We start from the raw sequence: 18,035 nt of genomic DNA, 5'->3' as shown, positions 1-18,035 counted from the left end.
AATATATGAGTGATTTTGTACAGGTCATCTTTAATCTAAGCGATAATGCCAAGTCAAAAGCCCGGAAACTAGGACGATGCATAAAAAGCTGATTGTGCTGTGCTGATTTGACGGTCATTTTTAATCGAACATATATATATATATATATATATATATATATATATATATATATATATACATATATATATATATATCAGGTTCAGGCCATATTCATGGTCGCTCTTTTTATGCTACTGTGAGATATGCCCCTACACGCTGTGGCACTCGGAGAGGTGCCCTACATTTTGCGCTGCCTGCTTCGCGGCGTGGACATTTGTTTGAAATGTCGCGGTATGGAATTGCCCGCATGTGTTGCGCTTGGAGACTAGCACCTGTCCGTTTCGTCGTTTAAAGAAGCATCAGCTTTCTGCGCTACCCTCTACACCACGAAGTAAACCGCCATGCTGCGATTTTTGAGAGGCGCCTCGGACTGCCGCGGCACAGGTAGAAGTCCCAGTCCGTCACGCCGCTGAAAGACGTGCTGGCTGTATAGAGACATGTTGAAATCAATTACTTTACTTGTACAAGACACTCAGACACGGGATGTCGGGATGTACAAGACCCTCAGTCACGGTACCGTTCCTATGAATTACTGATGCGCATCCTTAAATCACATTATACGGCACGACATTGCGTCTGTTGCAATCCGGGTATTGCACAAAGCGACTGACAGCGGATATCTAAGCCGTCCATTCAATGCTCCCAGACGCGCCACCAACTGAGGTGCGCCCAGTGACGTCAAGCAGTGGGTTGCGCAATGACCACACAAATCGTTTGATGACTTCGTGGTGTGAAAAGCCTTGATTTGTTTACAGTCGTGTCGTGCAGCGCGCCGGTCCAGGGTAGGATGGTTCATTCGATGATCTATGCGTTGAGAGGATGGATTGCGTTTGTTGCGTTCATAAGTATGGCGACAGCAATAAGATGCTTCTTAGACACTGAAAACTACCTCGGTAAACAGTTCTTTTCTGGAGGTGCTCAGTACACGCCAGGTAAGTGTCAAGCTGTGATTATGTGGGCCTGTTGTTGATCTTACGTATTCATGAGATTGATGTCACTTATGATTGAAGCATTTCAGTTTCCAGGTGAAAACTGAGCTTTGGGTAATTATCTGCAGTTTCCATAGATTCATCACAACCAAAAGGTATACTCCAGCAAGGGCTTTGACTCGGTGCTTAGGAAGCAGATATTCCATATTCCTGTAAAAAATTAGCAAACATTGAAGTAGTTCTCACATTGATCCTGGATCCTGGATCCAGATCTCACATTGGTCCTGTTTATAGATGATGAGTAAACAGTGTTCACATGCTGTGATGGTCTCAAATGCAATCAACAACCTAGTTTGAATTATTTTCTAAACATAAATTCTCTAAGAACTAGACACCTCAGTCATTCCACATCCACATGCTGCACATATTGGTGACCAGGCTGCAGGCAAAGATTTGTGGCAGGAATGCACAATGACCATTCTATTTTCTACCAAAGGCTTGTACACAAAACTGCCTTTCTGCAGTTGGCAATCAAAGCTGCTGCTCTCCCTAGCCTATGGAAACTTAAAGACAATATGTTACTTTGTCTGTTTGACTGGACTATTCAACTACTGAACTGAATTCATGTAACTCAACAACTTGATATAATTCATGCCTAATGCAACTGATCAATATCAGCTGTTATTATCCAACATGGACATTGAAAGTTTTCCAAATTTCGGGAGGGGCCAGGTTATTTTCAATCATATGTTTCCAGTGATGTTCATAGGACTAATGCTAGATTATCAAAGTTGGTAGGACTAGCTCTCCCCTCCCCCCAGCTCTTTATGCTGCTGGTGGTTACCCATATTTGTCATGATTCTTGTTACAATCATGGAAGTTACCAGTAAGCAGCCAGCAGACAGGACATGCGGAACAATGATCAAGGCTCAGTGCATGCTATTTTTAGCATCCAGGGAAGTATACTAATTAGCTTCCACATATGCTTAGCGGTTGATCATGATTTTCAGTTGGAGTGAAAATGATTACCAATTCTGGGGAATATTAATCATCTAGAACCATAGGGTGGGCAAAATTACCAGAGATAGTGCATAAACTTTAATGGCTTTGTCAGTACTATTAGCTCAGAATGGGTAAGCAAAGTACGCAGGGCCAAAGAAATATAGAATATTTTGAATTATACCAGTCCAAGGTGGAAGTCAATAATAAACTTGAAATACTACATATGAATCAAAATGGTACAAAGGTAAGGCAGGACACAATGAACACAATGAACAATAGAAGTACAAATACCTTTGGAAATTGCACGGTAATACGTGGCATTGTCACCTACAAAGTGGCTGCATACTTTGGTACCGATGATGGTGCTGCGCCGGTGCTTCCCAGATCCGAAAATCGGAGCCGATCCTGAACTGGCTCAAAAAATTTGAAGTGAACGCAAGTGTGTGTAGATAAGCCAAACTCTCACGGCGTATTGGATCAAAGTTTTCATCCAGGATATGATGTGAATTTTCCGACTTTCGGGACATTTCGTATGGTGCCAATGCCCCAGTCGGTCTCGTGCCAGGTCCATGATTGTGAAAGGTTGACGTTCAAGGCCCGGGCATTCCGGAATTTTGCTGCCGGTTCCCTGTGATACACGCCGAATTGTTTGCGAGCAGCCGATACATGCTATTTGCGTATTGCAGTAGAAAATTTCTTGAATCTCCCAACAATTCTGGACCTTGGCATCGATTTAAACTGAATAAGTTCGCTATTGTAGCATCCGAGCCACGTTGCCTTCAGTTACAGGCTACCAAATGTTTAGCGTACAAAGTTTTAGCTCCTAAATGAAAATGGAATGCAAATCTAAAACACTCCAGTAGATATCTCGCATTCTACTGTCACCTATGTACTGAATTTCGTTCTACCCGTACGTGCACAACGTTTCGGTCAGTTTGTTTTCGGCCGTTGGCAGGTGGCCATCCACTCCTGAGAAAGACTGGATGGTGTGTAGCTTTCATCCATGCTCTCGTTACGACCCGAATTTTCTTGTTAGAATGGCTGGGGTTTGAACCGGGGTATTCTAGCATGCGTCCAACTGAGCTGACCGGAAGAGAAGATCTTTCTGTGTTCAGCTTTGCGTCATTCATCTCTCGGATGTATGTGGATTTTTCCACAGAAATGCGAGGAATTGATTGGGTTGTTAGTCGATGTCACGTGAGTTGCTTCCATGATCTTTCTAACTTTTTAAAAGAATAAATCCAAACCTTTTGAACATGTCAATTTCTGGGATCAGAGCTCTTGCTAAGCAGTGCTTGTTGTGTGAGTCCTGTCTGCTAACATTCTATCGTGCAATTCCAGGTCAACTGCAGACTTTGGTGGCGAAAGCTTAACGTGCCGCAATGCTCGGCACGGTCCATCCTACCCTCTGACGTCACCTGACCTTAAACGCGACCGATGCTGCCGGCCGGAGGCCATCATTGTCAAATGCAAATTTTCCAGTGTTGCCCTTCGTCAGTGATGGTTTTCTTAGCTCATGCTGGTCGCTGATCGCGTTCTGACCATGCATGCTATAAACGGAACATTATGTACGTACATACACACCAGACGTACATTTTGTACGTACAAACACACCAGACGGAACATGATGCACGTACAAACACACCAGACGGAACGTGATGCACGTACAAACACACCAGACGGAACATGATGTGCGTACAAACACACCAGACGGAACATGATGTACGTACAAACACACCAGACGGAACATGATGTACGTACAAACACACCAGACGGAACATGATGTGCGTACAAACACACCAGACGGAACATGATGTACGTACAAACACACCAGACGGAACATGATGTGCGTACAAACACACCGACGGAACATGAGTGTACGTCAACAAACAACCAGACGGAACATGATGCACGTACAAAACACACCAGACGGAACATGATGTACGTACAAACACACCAGACGGAACATGATGTACGTACAAACACACCAGACGGAACATGATGTACGTACAAACACACCAGACGGAACATGATGTACGTACAAACACACCAGATGGAACATGATATACGTACAAACACACCAGACGGAACATGATGCACGTACAAAACACACCAGACGGAACATGATGTGCGTACAAACACACCAGCAACGGAACATGATGTGCGTACAACACACCAGACGGAACATGATGTGCGTACAAACACCAGACGGAACATGATGTGCGTACAAACACACCAGACGGAACATGATGCACGTACAAACACACCAGACGGAACATGATGTGCGTACAAACACACCAGACGGAACATGATGCACGTACAAACACACCAGACGGAACATGATGCACGTACAAACACACCAGACGGAACATGATGCACGTACAAACACACCAGACGGAACATGATGTGCGTACAAACACACCAGACGGAACATGATGCACGTACAAACACACCAGACGGAACATGATGTGCGTACAAACACACCAGACGGAACATGATGTGCGTACAAACACACCAGACGGAACATGATGTGCGTACAAACACACCAGACGGAACATGATGTGCGTACAAACACACCAGACGAGGACGATGGTTCGAACAATTGCTTTATCCGTGTTTGCTGGAACCTCGTTTCGGTCTTTCCATAGAACTTCTCTCTATCTGCCCAAGTGCCGATTGGAGGCCACCATGTAGGCATTTACCTATCCGGGGGGAGCCACTTGGAACCACCTGCTTCAAACCAACACTATGAATGCATCTGCGGGAAGATTTAAAACTCTTATTTTTAACGCAAATACTAGGCCGTGCACTTTGGGTCTGAGTCCATGTGAAGGTTTTGCCAGATGCTGGTGACCAGGAATCTGTCCGTCTTTCAATTTTGGTCCCTGGTTCCCTCTGGTTTGTTCAAAAAATAATCCTGGATCCTGGTGGGTTCTTGCTTGTCCATTCGATGAAACAAAATCCTGAGTCTTGGTTCCCTCAACAAGCCTCAAGCACTATCACCTGGATGATGCCCCCATTTGCAACATAAACAGTCAAAAGTCACACCATAGACGTGTGTAACGGTCAGAATGTCCTGGTGCCCCGCTACAAGTTGTTCAGTTTTACTGTTAGTTGAAGATCATTGCCTTGCTTGAGGGTGCCCGTAGCGTAATGCTTAACGCACCTGCGCTAATCACTGCGCGTCTGGGAAACCAGAGGTGCGGGGTTCGATTCCCCGCGATACCCGTCCTTCCAGCCAGGGTGAGAGGCAGTCGACGCCATATAGCTTCAGCAGCTGAGTGCGTCGTAAAGCCCCATTGGCAACAACAACAAAGATAATTGCCTTACATTTGCAAATAGGCACCTGGCAGCTGAAACCATGTGCTCATCATTGCACAATGGTAGGGATGGGTTTTATCAATATTGAACTAATCAACCACATAAGGATCTTGCAATTCCCCACTTTATTTGGAGGTAATGAAAACACTGTTAGAATGGCATATCCTGGCGGAATGGCAGGATTTGAATGACGTTATGGCGGTATGGGTGCTTGAGTGGCTTTGCAATAGTATCGCCAAAATAGGCGGCACATTTTCGCGGGCGTGTAGCTCAAAAACAAGAACGGCTTAGGCCTTAAGAAGGGTAGGGCTGTGCGCTGCACCAAATGATCTTCAAGATGGTTATTTTGGTTCTAAACGCCACACAAATTGAATAGTAGCCTTAATATGGAGAGCCTAAAGAGATGATAAAGACCTGCTTCTCATAATACGTGCTCCAAATTGATTCGCCGGCGCTCATGAAACAACTTGTGATCTCATAACGCCTGTAGCCCTTCCTGTAGCAAGTAAAACTAGTTGAAAAAGCATAGCACTCCCCTGTTTAAAAGCATAGTACATACCCATTACTTGTACTTTGTGTTCATTCATCTCTATATGTGCACTGAACATACGTTTTTTGTTTCAAGCTAGCACATGTATAACATTTACCGATTGGACTTTTTGCGTGTGAAGTAGTGGTTTTAAAGGAACTGGAGACCTAAAAGCCAACCCGTAGATGTGCTTGGAGCAAATACAAAATAATGACGCCTGTGGACATTTCTGTCACTGCCGTTGACTGCGCTGCTGAGTATCATAGGCTGTGCATGTTTGTCTGTGTGCTTGACGTGCATTGCATGCATAATAACTTGCGTTTTTGCGTTTCAGTGACACCAGGACTGGGCCGAATATTTGGAACATTTCATGCCCTGCAGGCTGTTATCCTGATCCACAGTGCCTTCAGAATCGAGTATTACCCGTAAGTTGCGCGCGGTTGGGGGTGAACATTAAAGGGAGCAAATGACAGGAGGTTTTCGCTCGCTCCGCTGTTCGAACGGACGTCGCTGCTGTCGTCGGAACTCCACCGCCAGTGGCGTGACGTAGGCGTGTGTGTCGATGATTTGAAGCAGATTTTAGTTAAACAGGCACTTACCTAGAATTTCCCCCAGGGAAGGAATTGACAAAGGATGAGTGAGGCAGATTTGGAATTTCCTTCAAACCCCTGTGAATTTGGACCGCGTCTCTGCGAAATCGAGCCGTATTTAGCGGAAACCTAATGGCTCATGGTGGCCATGGCACCATACTCCCCCTCTCCTGGCTACGTCCGGAAGCAACATTGGTAAACTGATAAACACTCATGGATCACTTGGACGTATTGCTCTGTTCTGCTCACTTCGGTTGTTCTAAGGTTACAGTGCCGTCAATATGGAGTCCCCTGTTTGCGGGAATGCTATATTCATATTTGCTCATGCCCTGCGACAGGTTTTCAACGGTTTGCCCCTTGTCCATGTTATTTCTACTACTTATGCTTATATATATATATATATATATATATATATATATATTTGTATATGTATATGCACACACATATGTATATATATATATATATATATATATATATATATATATATATATATGCATATACATATATATATATATATATATATATATATATATCGTGTGTGTACTTCTAAAAAGGATTCATTTCAAATGCGTTGCTAGTCGTCTATGTGCTGATTATGAAGGTGCCTGTCATTTCACGTTTTGTTACAGTCTCTGAACTTAAGATGTCAACGTTCAACGTCATCAACGATTAAGGGTGCTGACCCGGACCTTTGTGATGATGCTTAAAAGTGTCACCAGTAGTCATTGACATGTTCATAACGACTGTGAGTGCCGTTTCTCGTCACATGAAAACTGACGCACATAGGTCACCATTAGAAACTATCGTATTTTTTCCGTCATTCATATCTCTGGTGGCGTTGAACAACGCACATGCCCATTTTGATTGTGGAGCTGGAGTTCTGCCGTCTTAAAACCATCATTCATCCTGATAAGTCACGCTAATTAAATGGGAAGTGATACGGCAAGCCGGACTTCTGTGACTTTGTCCGAATCTGGGCCATCAGCGGTAAAGCGCGAGCTGGCCATTACGACTTTGTCCGAGTCTGAACCGCCAGCGGTAAACTGCGAGCTGGCCATTACGATTTTGTCCGAGTCTGGGCCACCAGCGGTAAACGGCGAGCTGGCCATTACGACTTTGTCCGAGTCTGGGCCACCAGCGGTAAACGGCGAGCTGGCCATTACGACTTTGTCCGAGTCTGGGCCACCAGCGGTAAAGGGCGAGCTGGCCATTACGATTTTGTCCGAGTCTGGGCCACCAGCAGTAAACGGCGAGCCGGCCATTACGACGCATATCGTCTCCCTTCGGATTGAGAGCTGACTTACAAAGGCCGCTGTTTCCGGCCAAGTGCGCGTCCACTGAACCCGGACACCTATTGTTTTACTCAAACTGATGCTACAAGTAGAGTTATGAATGTTCACTTATTATGACTGTGCGCTTAATTTTTGTCACCCGGGGAATTTTTAAATGGAGAATCAGCAGAACGTAATAGCATTGCTCCCGATTATTCTGCTCAGGCTTGTTGGGAGCATTCGACCACGTCGTTTTCTGTTAGGATGAAAACGGACCATTAGGGATCATCGCAAGTTAATGACTTCCACCAGGTGCCCTACAATCGTGCCCAGACGTGCATCACTAGAAGCACGAAATCAGCATGGTGATCACAAATTGGAACAAAGCTTTCAGAGATCACAAAATTTATGGGCCGTGGAGCGCAGACCGCTCCCGTTTTTCAAACATGCCACGAGGGGTTTTCGACATCATGTGGGTTACGATGGTGCATGACTTTCCTCGTCACATTGAAAAGTGTGACCTCAAGCGGACACCAGGACTCGACTTTGTCAGAAGTCACTATGATACTAAAATACACCAAAATGCGCACCTTGGGGGGGGGGGGGGGAGGGGGAGCTAGAGTCTCGGGCGAGGTACTGGCAGAGCAGCAAGCCAAGTTCTCTTTTGGTCGGGCTCTCACGCACTGCGTCCCCACGCAACCGAATGGAAATCAGGGCCTATCACGACACTTTTGGCGGGAGCGAAAGTGAGATCTGTTTTATATTGTTACGTTTGAACGTGAGGAGTGGAACCGAACATCTAAGGACTCGAAAACCTGCCCCATGATGGCAATGGCCTGAGCAAGGAAATCTTTACTCAAAAGGAAAAGTTGGACATCGTCAGGGTACGGGACCACGTGCTCCTGAGAGGTGTAAAGGAGTTAAGGAGAGGTGTAGAGGAGAGAGTTGTCTGTTTCTTTATTTTAGTTCCAAGTATCACTGAGAATAACTTTCAACGTATCAAATGTGATCGGTGTATAAGTCGCTGAACTGAAATCAGGGCATCTCTCCAGAAATACTAATAGGACAGAAGGCAGCCGCCGAAAGTAAGCGTCGAGGGGTTCAAGCATCAAGCACCAGCTGCCACCGACGTCACCCCACCGCCTCACGCCGCGGTTCTCAAACCTTCATGTCAGCGAACTTGGAGCACGTCGTAAGCATGTGGCCATTGTACCGGTTTGCGTCGGGGTTCCCGCGTTGTTTGCAGAAGTTTATATAATTCTGAAACACTGATGGAAAGGCGTCTCTGGAACATTTTAAACATTGTGAGAGCAATGGGAGCGTTTCCCGAGCCCCTCCAGTGTCCTATTCAATGACGGTATGATACTGAAACATTCCTAAATTCTTGCAACGCAGAGGGTTTATTTGCGCAATGTTCTGGAACATTTTGAAACGATGTCAATCTCTGGAGGTTTTGTAACCTTGCAAGGTCGCTGGTGACTATCATCTTTCTATATTTTTGCGTTTTTTTATGACAGTGGTGTAACCTTTATTCAGCCTGGCAGGATTGCTAAGAATTTTCGCTCAGCATCGTACTGCGCCTTTTGTATCTGAAGTCTCCACTTGTACCTGAAATTTGTGACGCACCTTAATGGCAAAATAAAATAGTTGGCTGTTTTGTCGGAGTTTTGTTTTGAGGCAACTCTTTCGAACTCACTGTGTGATATCGTTGCGCTGAGTACGTGTGATAATTTGCTCCATATGCGGTTGATATTCGGTATAGACGATCTTCGGAAAGATATTCCATATCGAACAAGGTTGCGACATGTAGCGAAGCAAATTCAGGCCATGGCTGTTGACAAAGGCAAGTTTAGAGAACCTTTCATGCTGGTGCGACAATGGGGTTTTAGACAAAGTCGCGCCACTTTGGGATGGTTTCTGAGATAGCTAGACAAGTGAAGCGATACTTGCAACTAAATCTACGGTTCCTGCTGCAGAGTGTTTGAAGCTAAGCTCGAACCACACACCGTACGACAGTGAGGCAAATGATGTTTCAAATGAGCTAGATCTCCCCGCCACATTTGCCAGTTAGCAAGCGCGCTATGATAGGCCAGATCGCGTTTCAGATGTGCTCTTAATCCAGTTTTTTTTACAAGTTACGTTCAATTTTACAACGTATGTTCTGTTTCGTCCGTAAAAATGACGGGCGCATTAGATGGTGCTGGTGATTTTTGTCTCCGACAATATCTTGCTTTTGGAATTTGCTTCCAAAGTGAAACAATGCCGTGGTGTTGTTGAAGGCGATGGTTTCCACTGTTAACGTGTGGAATAACTTACCGTGAATATATGTCTTGCGCGAAGGCACAGTGATGCCAGTGGTAGGACAGAAAGATATTGCAGATATTTGAATGGAAAGTATTCCATACGCTGGTTGGATAATATTTATGTGATGCAGCGGGTTCAAGCACGGCACTAATCGTGTTCTAAGTTCCGCTACGGTTTCGATGTGACCCGAAACGACATGCCCAATCATCATCACCACGTCCTGCACCACTACTGATCTAGATTTGGGCCAAATCGTAGGGCTCTGGGTCATCGACAAATATAGACATGCACCTGCGCAGGCAAACATAGAATGTTTGCCCGCCATTTGCCATGTTTGTCATAGAAATAGAATGTTACACCTTGTTTGGCCTTACTGCCATGCGGAGTACCGACAATGTTTGGCTTAGTGTAGGGGCTAAGCCGCACGTGTGGGAGACCATTGGTACGGGTTCGGTTCCCTCCACGGCCGCCCTTCGTGCCATGAGAGACAGGCCACGCCATATAGCCCCAACAACTGAATGCGTCGCATAACCCAACCACGTTGGCATGCGGCTAGAGCTTTTGAAGTCGGCCAAAAGCCATCCGTATGATCAAACTGAGCAGCTTCACTAGAGACATGACGTTAAGCAAGGTCATGGGGACCAAGCAGCTATTCATTGATCTTGAAAGATCTGGGTAGACATGTGGTAGTCAGGGGTTGACATGGGGAAACGGTGACACCATCGTAGTCACCATATCGAACACCACTTATCACACGTTTGAGCAGCATCTTGTGGTTCCAGTTTTCTGTGTCCTGGAAGTTAGGCGACCCTCTGCAAGCTGCAGTTGGTAAAGTGGGTGGAAGTGGGATCGACGCACACCACGATTCTCATCATGTTGAACACTTTTAGTGCCAGACGTTTGAGCGAGATTGAACGTGACCCCTGTTCGAAAGTGAATATCAGGGACGAATGTGGAGCTGACAGACGTTTTAGGTCGACGGTGTTCTGCCAAGGGACTTGTGCGATGCTTTGAAGACCTCTGTACCTGTCTTATGATTTGCCTTGAAATAATGTCATACCTGTCTGGCCGAGTGTACATGGGCCTATGCTTTGTGGCGCAGTTCTATTTTGGGATAAAGTGTGTCAACTAAGATTGTGTTCTGGTCTCGTTTCAGGTTGATCAGCGCCGCCATTTGCACGTTGATGGTGACGATCATCTACTTGGGGCTGGAAACATTTTACTACAAAACAGCATACTGTGGATTCACAACTTTGTTTCCGATCATTATATCAGGTAAATCGATGGTGTCATTGGCTAAAAGAAGTCATCGCGTTTAAACACTTGACGAGAGCAAGGAAAATGACATTATCACTGCTAATGTAATATTTATTGATATGATAAGGATTTGGTTCGACAAAAATGTGTTAATACCGTGTCCGTAATGTCCATTGTACTGCGTTTTTAAATCGAATAATGTGAGAGGTGTTATACCACAGAATCAACACCGGCAGCGCGGCGAAAAGGGACAAATGTAGTTTTATTGGCCCTCATCGCCGCATGGCCAATGGCATAGCATTATTTTAGCGGCGTTTTATGGCGTCATGGATGCCTGGGCGACCTTGAAATAGTCGACAAGGAAATAATTGTCACATCTGGGTGGGTGTGAAACTCAGAAACTGGAGGTTTTGGTCTTTAGACGGGTGAACTGCACTGAATTATCTTCAACATGGTTATTCAGCTCAAAAACCCATGGCAAAGTGAGGCACCCCCTTCAAGGTTCGAGTACCCCGTGAATCACGACAAGAACAAGTTAACGTTCCGTTATTGCCATCATCGGCCTCGGAAATGGTCTAGCCCATCCGTGGCGGGCGATCATTGATCAATTCAATTCAATGTTCAACGTTTCACTTCTCCGTGGCCTCATGATCGCTTCACCGCTAAGCAGTTGAATCACAGTCCATAACCTGTCTTTACGAGGTCACGCTCGATCCAGAAACTGAACAGTCCGTCCAGGGCTTTCGCAACCCACTACGTACGTTGATTTCCACATAGTTCTGTTATTTCGTTATCCTGCCGCCGCCCCGGCCCGTGCACATTGACACACAAGCGAAGGTCGCCTGCCGCCCATCATACATGTCCGTCAAGTTAGCGCCATATTTGTATCCGAATTCAATGTCTAGTTCAGGTTTCCATTAGATTTCTCACATGGTCAAATTCACGGAGTTATCCACGAATCTGCAATCCTCTCGTCACCGTCTCTTTGTTTGACCTTTACAGGTCGACAAAAGATCAAAACCTAGCTAACCTGGCATTTTTATAAGCAGTTTGATTTATAAGTTCGTATGTAATTCATTCACATATTTCATTTATTCATTTCATAAATTTCATTCATCTAAGAAATCCAGCAAAGTGGGTATCATTTGCCCAATATGATGCCGACTTTCGTCAAATCTACAGAAACTCTTAAGGTCAATGTTGCATACCCGAACATTTCTTCACTTATGAAGTAACTGCAACAAAAGGGTGTCGTATCGATGCTCGTGATGTCCGCTTTCGTCGCACTTGTAAAACTATCACAGAAAACGTGGTATCCCAGCATTTATTCGTTTACCAAAATTATGCAACAAAGAGGGAATAATTTTAATGCTCGTAATGTCTGCTTTTGTAACAGCCGCAAAGACTAACTTTCAAGGTCAACTGTCAAGATCACACAAATCGTGGTACCTTGTCATTCATTTGTGTGTCAAAGAAATGCAAGAAAAATGTGGTCATCATAATGCTCAAGATGCCCGCCATCGTCACATTTGCCAACTACAAATTCCAAGGTCAAATTTTTAGGTCATAATACGCGGTGCCGTAGAAACTATTTGTAATCAAAGAAATACGACAAATGGAGGATCATAATGGTGCTCGTGATGTTTACTTTCGCCATACACAGAAAAAGGAGCGTTCAAGGTAACATAAAACACGGTACATTGCTCTTTTTTTTGTCTATTCAAGAGATACAACGAAACAAGTATTCATGTTACTCATGGTGATATCGATATCGAAGATATCGAACCCCGTACCTCCGGTTTCCCACTGCGCGTGTGGGAAACCAGAGGTACTGGGTTCGATTCCCCGCGGTACCCGCCCTTCCTGCCAGGGTGAGAGGCAGGCGACGCCATATAGCCTCAGCAGCTGAGTGCGTCGTAAAGCCCCAATGACACACACACACAAGATCACAAAGGAGTGTCCAGGCATTTATTCATTTACCAAGCACAGCAACATGGGTAACATAGCAATGGTAGTGGTATTCACTTTTCCACCTAAGGACTTTCAACGTCAAAGTCAAGGTCACACCCAATGCGTTTCCCTAGCATGCATTGGTTTACCACAGAACTACAACATAAGTATCGTAGCGATGCTCATCATGTCCACTTACATCACGTCTAAAAAACGTAAGTCAAGATCGAAGGTCGATGTCACAGAAACGCGCTGCTTTGGCATTTATTCGTTGACGAAAGAAAAAAAACAGAATGGGTCCTGATCAGAAGTGAGCCTCATAATGTCTGTTTTCGTCACACATGAAAAACAACCTTCGGGGTCAAAATGTGAGGTCCCGGAAAACACCGTTCCCTGGCATTTAGCCGTATGGCAGACAAATTAACAAATCAGTATCATCGTGATGCTCGTGATGTCCACTTTTTTTATTCTGAGAAAAATAAGTTAAATGCCAGAGGTCAAGGTAACGCAGAACGTTACCTGGCAGAGCGCTGTACCATGGCATTCCTTTTTCTAAGAAATGCAACTAAATCGTGTCGTATTAATGCTCATGATGTCTGCCTTCGCCCGCTTGTTCGCCTTTGCTTCAGTTGCTTTTTTAGCGTAAAAGTTTCAGAGTGTCCCTCCTCTGTGACCTTGATCTTTGACCTTGAGATGAAATTTTTGAAGATGCGACGACAGACATGGCGAGAAGCAAGATAATGTCCGTCAAGTTAGCATCGTATTCGTTTTTGAATTCAACGTTGAGTTCATGTTTCCACAAAATTTGCCCCATAGTCAAACTAATTCAGTTATTCACAATCCCGCAACGTTTGTTTTCCATAAGTCACTTATTTTAACCTCTGCTGGTGATTAAAAGGTCAAAACTAGGTTGTCTTAACATGCCTTAGGTTATTCAAACAAATCCAACAAAATGGGTATCATGTTGATCCTTGAAATGTCGACTTTCGTCATATCTACAGAAATTCACTGTCAAGAAATCGATCTAGGTCTAGATCGGTCTGGTCTAGAAATCCGTCTGAAGGATTTCTGGATATCAGGGGCCGAAATCCTTGTCAAAGATTTCAATCGAAATTCGACGCATGAAAATTAAGTGAACGAGACGACTATGATATGATAAATTATGCATGTCGGGCTCATGGTATATATGGTTTATGATATTGTGAATAGGTTTGTGGTTTTGTTGGCACGTGCATGTCCACACCATCAAATGACAACCGTGCTGTCCTCAGCGGTGACGCTCGCATGGATAGCGTGTGCTCCACGCTACTTGAAGACGCGCGAGATCGACGAAGAGGAGCTGATGAAAGTGATGCTGCCGCGCAGGAAAAAGTGGAACAAGAAACGAGACTGATCTGCCCCGAGCCTCATCAGCGCCAGCATCAATGGGCGCACCGGCCACTGTCGTTTGCTTGCCATCGCTAGTCTCTGATGTCACGCTCTTAGTACCCAACGCGTGTTCGTCGATTTTATTGACATCCTTTTCGTCCGTGCGTGTTTTGTTTGACTTGCCGGACAGTTCCTTTCGTGATGGTTGCCGGTATGGCTACAAGACGCCGTTTGCGGCGTGGGACGAGAGAATGAACGGGAAAGTGTGGTGCTATGCACGTAGTTTGAAAATGTAACGGAACGGGGCACGTGCGTTTTGGAACCAGGGCGAATGTAGACACCTTAATGCATCGCAATGCTCTTTTGTCTTGCGGTTAGCAACCGGAGATCAACTGATCAGATCCGCTTATGTTGTACGTTCACGCTCGAATTCGCAAATAATGTTGTTAATGCCCTCGACTTGATTGCCGTTGTTCATAACACGGAGTGGTAAGGGGAAAGGGCGATGCGCCTTCTCCTGCCGCTTCTAGACTTCTGAGAAGAGCCTGGCCTGAAAACAACAGTTGACTGATCTCAGCGGGATCGCACTATTGCTAGTCAGTTTGATATTGCTAGGGCAATTGCTGACTCCGCTAGGTCGGGTCAAATGTAGAATTTCCTTGGAAGTCGAACCTCTTCAGGTTAACATGCTCATATGTACGAGACCATGCCTCGCAACAACACGAAACTTAGGCGTGCTCCCTGTATATATTTTAGTAAATTGTCATGCGGTCATGTGTATTTTTGACATTCATGTGCGACGTAGGGTTCCGTTTATATAGCCAGTGCAGGCCTACCGCGCGCATGCCGCGGAATGGCCTGTTGCCGCTGGGTGCCCACACCGGCCGTGGGTCGCCGTGCAATGTTCTTAAAAAAACGTCTCACCTCAGAAACCAGATGTGCTAGGGTGATGTTTTTTGTGTCAAAAGAACCCCGGTGGCTGCCCCAGAGACTTCCGAAAATTGGGGCGCGATTGCACATGACGAAGACGTAACCTCAAAAAACCATGAGGGTCGTACCGCCTCCATCTCCCTCCTATCAGGGCGTGAGCCAAAGGAAATGTTTCACATTTGTATCGGCTTTTGAACTTAAATGGCCATTTTGGAGATCATTTGTTGCAGTTCACAGCACTGCCCTTCTTAACGCCTAACGCCTTCTAGTTTCTGAGCTACGCGCCTGGGAAAATGTGCAGGCTATTTCGTGCGGACTATAACAAGGTCGCGCAAGTATCTATAACGTCATAATAATGTCATTTAAATCATGGCATACCACTGGCCATGCGACGATCAAGGCCAAAAAAATCGTTGAGTTGTATGTCTAGAGTAGTTTTGCCACTTAAGAGTAGATCAGTTACTTAGAACTAAGCTTTTTTGATATGTGATGCTCGCTTCAGTATCTTTAAATGTGGAACACTCAACTTTGTTGTAATTTTCACAATTCTGTAGTGCCGTTACACACTTTCGCAACCAACGTTGGCCTCTTTTCTTTGGCTTTCCTTGGCTGCTTACTGGCGTCGCTCTGGGCCAGGCAACGTTGAGCTCGCCTGAAGTCTTGCAAACGCTACATTGTTCTGTACCATGCTTCTGATTTCCCCCTGTATCGCCTGCTTACATGAGCAGCCTGAGGGGGGCACGTGGCTGGTTGCATGCGTGGACCCACGCCAGGAAATAGGTTGTACGCTCTGTCTCTCGTCAAGCGGTGATGATAGTGTCGTAGCGACCCTTGTGGAAATCGCAACCGTTTTTTACGTGTTCATCGTTTTTCGCCGGTGACAATTTTTTTTTCGTAAATCCGATGTCAAATTGTTATCCACCTAAAATTTGGTGGGTAAATGCTGCCCACGGTTATGCTACAGTTTTACAGCCAGCAAGCATGTTGCGTGCAAACATCTTGAATTGGTAAGGTCGTAAATTTGAAGGAACTATGTCGTTTGTCGTGGAGCACTTCCTGATCCCATAAACGGTTGTTGCAAAGGCATAAGCGCTATAATGCATGCTTGTCGGAAGTGGGCCACTGAAGCCGTTTTTCCAGCTAGATGACATTACATCAAGGCACAGGCTCAGGTCTTGCTCCCATAAGGTGTAATCCGTGTTTGCATAGCTGTTGTGATGATGCACTAACGGTTATCGCGATTTGGTTATAATCGATGCACGACGTCTTTTTTCGGTTGCACGGTTATCCTGAATGGCATGTCCATTGTCAGTGAGATCAATTCGTGCTATTGTGTGCATTGCCATGTAGCCATTGGGCGGCGTTTTTATTCCGTGTATTGGTATCATTCATATTGTTTTGTGGTGTGACCCTACTTTGCGCCGCTTACCCTACGGGTTTTTTGTTGTAGGATTTTGATCATTTTCCCTTGTAGTAACACTCATTTGTTTTGGTCTTTATTGTGGTTTTGTATCCAAGAGCAGCACTGAACAAGCGCCAACGCCGGTGGATTCCTCTGCGAATTGCTGGTGAAATGTGATGGATCCGCCCAGTCCAGTGTGCCTTAGGTAGTGTGACGTTCTATGAGGCGACTAGAACGTCACGTGCATTTGTATTGTATCTTTACGCATGGGGACTTTTCGGAGGTTTCGTACCGTTTGTTTTCAATCATGTTTCTTGAACCTGTTTTGAACATTGGTTTAGTTTTGTGACATCTGCACCATTCAAAAATCCTGGTTGGAAAGGATGTCTCCAGCCGTCTCTGCAGCTCAGTCTGTCGAGCGTTGTACACTGATCACTGTGTAGTAGACACGCTGGTTCGGACCTCCGAAATCGTGTTTGTGGTAGTCTTTTCAACGGTCAGCTGAAATGGCGACTAGTCAAGAGAGGTAGGCTGAAGCGGGTCGCCGTCCCATGGCATCGATATGTTTCGTTACACGTGCCCGTGTGGCCGGTTGAATGCAACGCGTTCCGATGGAGTTTTGAGTCAATTTGACCCTCATGCGATGCAGAACCGAGGAAAATAAATACACCAATTTCACAACGTATGTAGGGATCTGCGTAAATTCATTTGTGTCCGACTTGCGGATCTCTAGGCTGTAACCTTCAGGTCTTAGAAGGTAAAACGAGGGCAAATGCTGTGTCCCATAGCATGATCAGAACGCACAAATTCGCCTGCTAGAAGGAAGATCGACAACGAGATGGAGCCCGCCGCACTCGTGTTGACCGCTTTATACCAGCACCCGCGCTAACGCAAACAGTATCCCCACCAGACCCTATTCTGGCTCCAGCACTGGCCGGCGCAGACACCGGAACAGGGGGCACCGGATCTTCGTTACGCGGGTCTGAGCTCACCGCACAAGATTTCTTACTGCTTGCGCGCTAGCTAAACTTGTGGTGACCTTGCTCGTGCCAGTGTTTCTCGCGAATCAGAGAAAGATATCTT

The 18,035-nt window shown here is 45.5% G+C and overlaps 1 protein-coding gene across 1 annotated transcript; it reads left to right on the top strand.

Annotated features, from left to right (window-relative positions):
- Positions 1 to 873: 873 nt before the first annotated feature.
- On the top strand, positions 874 to 17,625 carry LOC119093837 (uncharacterized). Its single transcript, XM_037216849.1, has 4 exons — positions 874 to 1,031; positions 6,215 to 6,305; positions 11,202 to 11,320; positions 14,524 to 17,625. The coding sequence occupies exons 1-4, from the start codon at positions 887 to 889 to the stop codon at positions 14,643 to 14,645; spliced, it is 477 nt and encodes a 158-aa protein (XP_037072744.1). The 5' UTR covers positions 874 to 886; the 3' UTR covers positions 14,646 to 17,625.
- Positions 17,626 to 18,035: the final 410 nt, after the last annotated feature.

Source organism: Pollicipes pollicipes, unplaced genomic scaffold (genome assembly GCF_011947565.3).
Source record: "Pollicipes pollicipes isolate AB1234 unplaced genomic scaffold, Ppol_2.1 Scaffold_4002;HRSCAF=4701_pilon_pilon_pilon, whole genome shotgun sequence".
NCBI lineage: Eukaryota > Metazoa > Arthropoda > Thecostraca > Pollicipedomorpha > Pollicipedidae > Pollicipes > Pollicipes pollicipes.
This window is presented reverse-complemented; position numbering and strand designations above follow the sequence as displayed.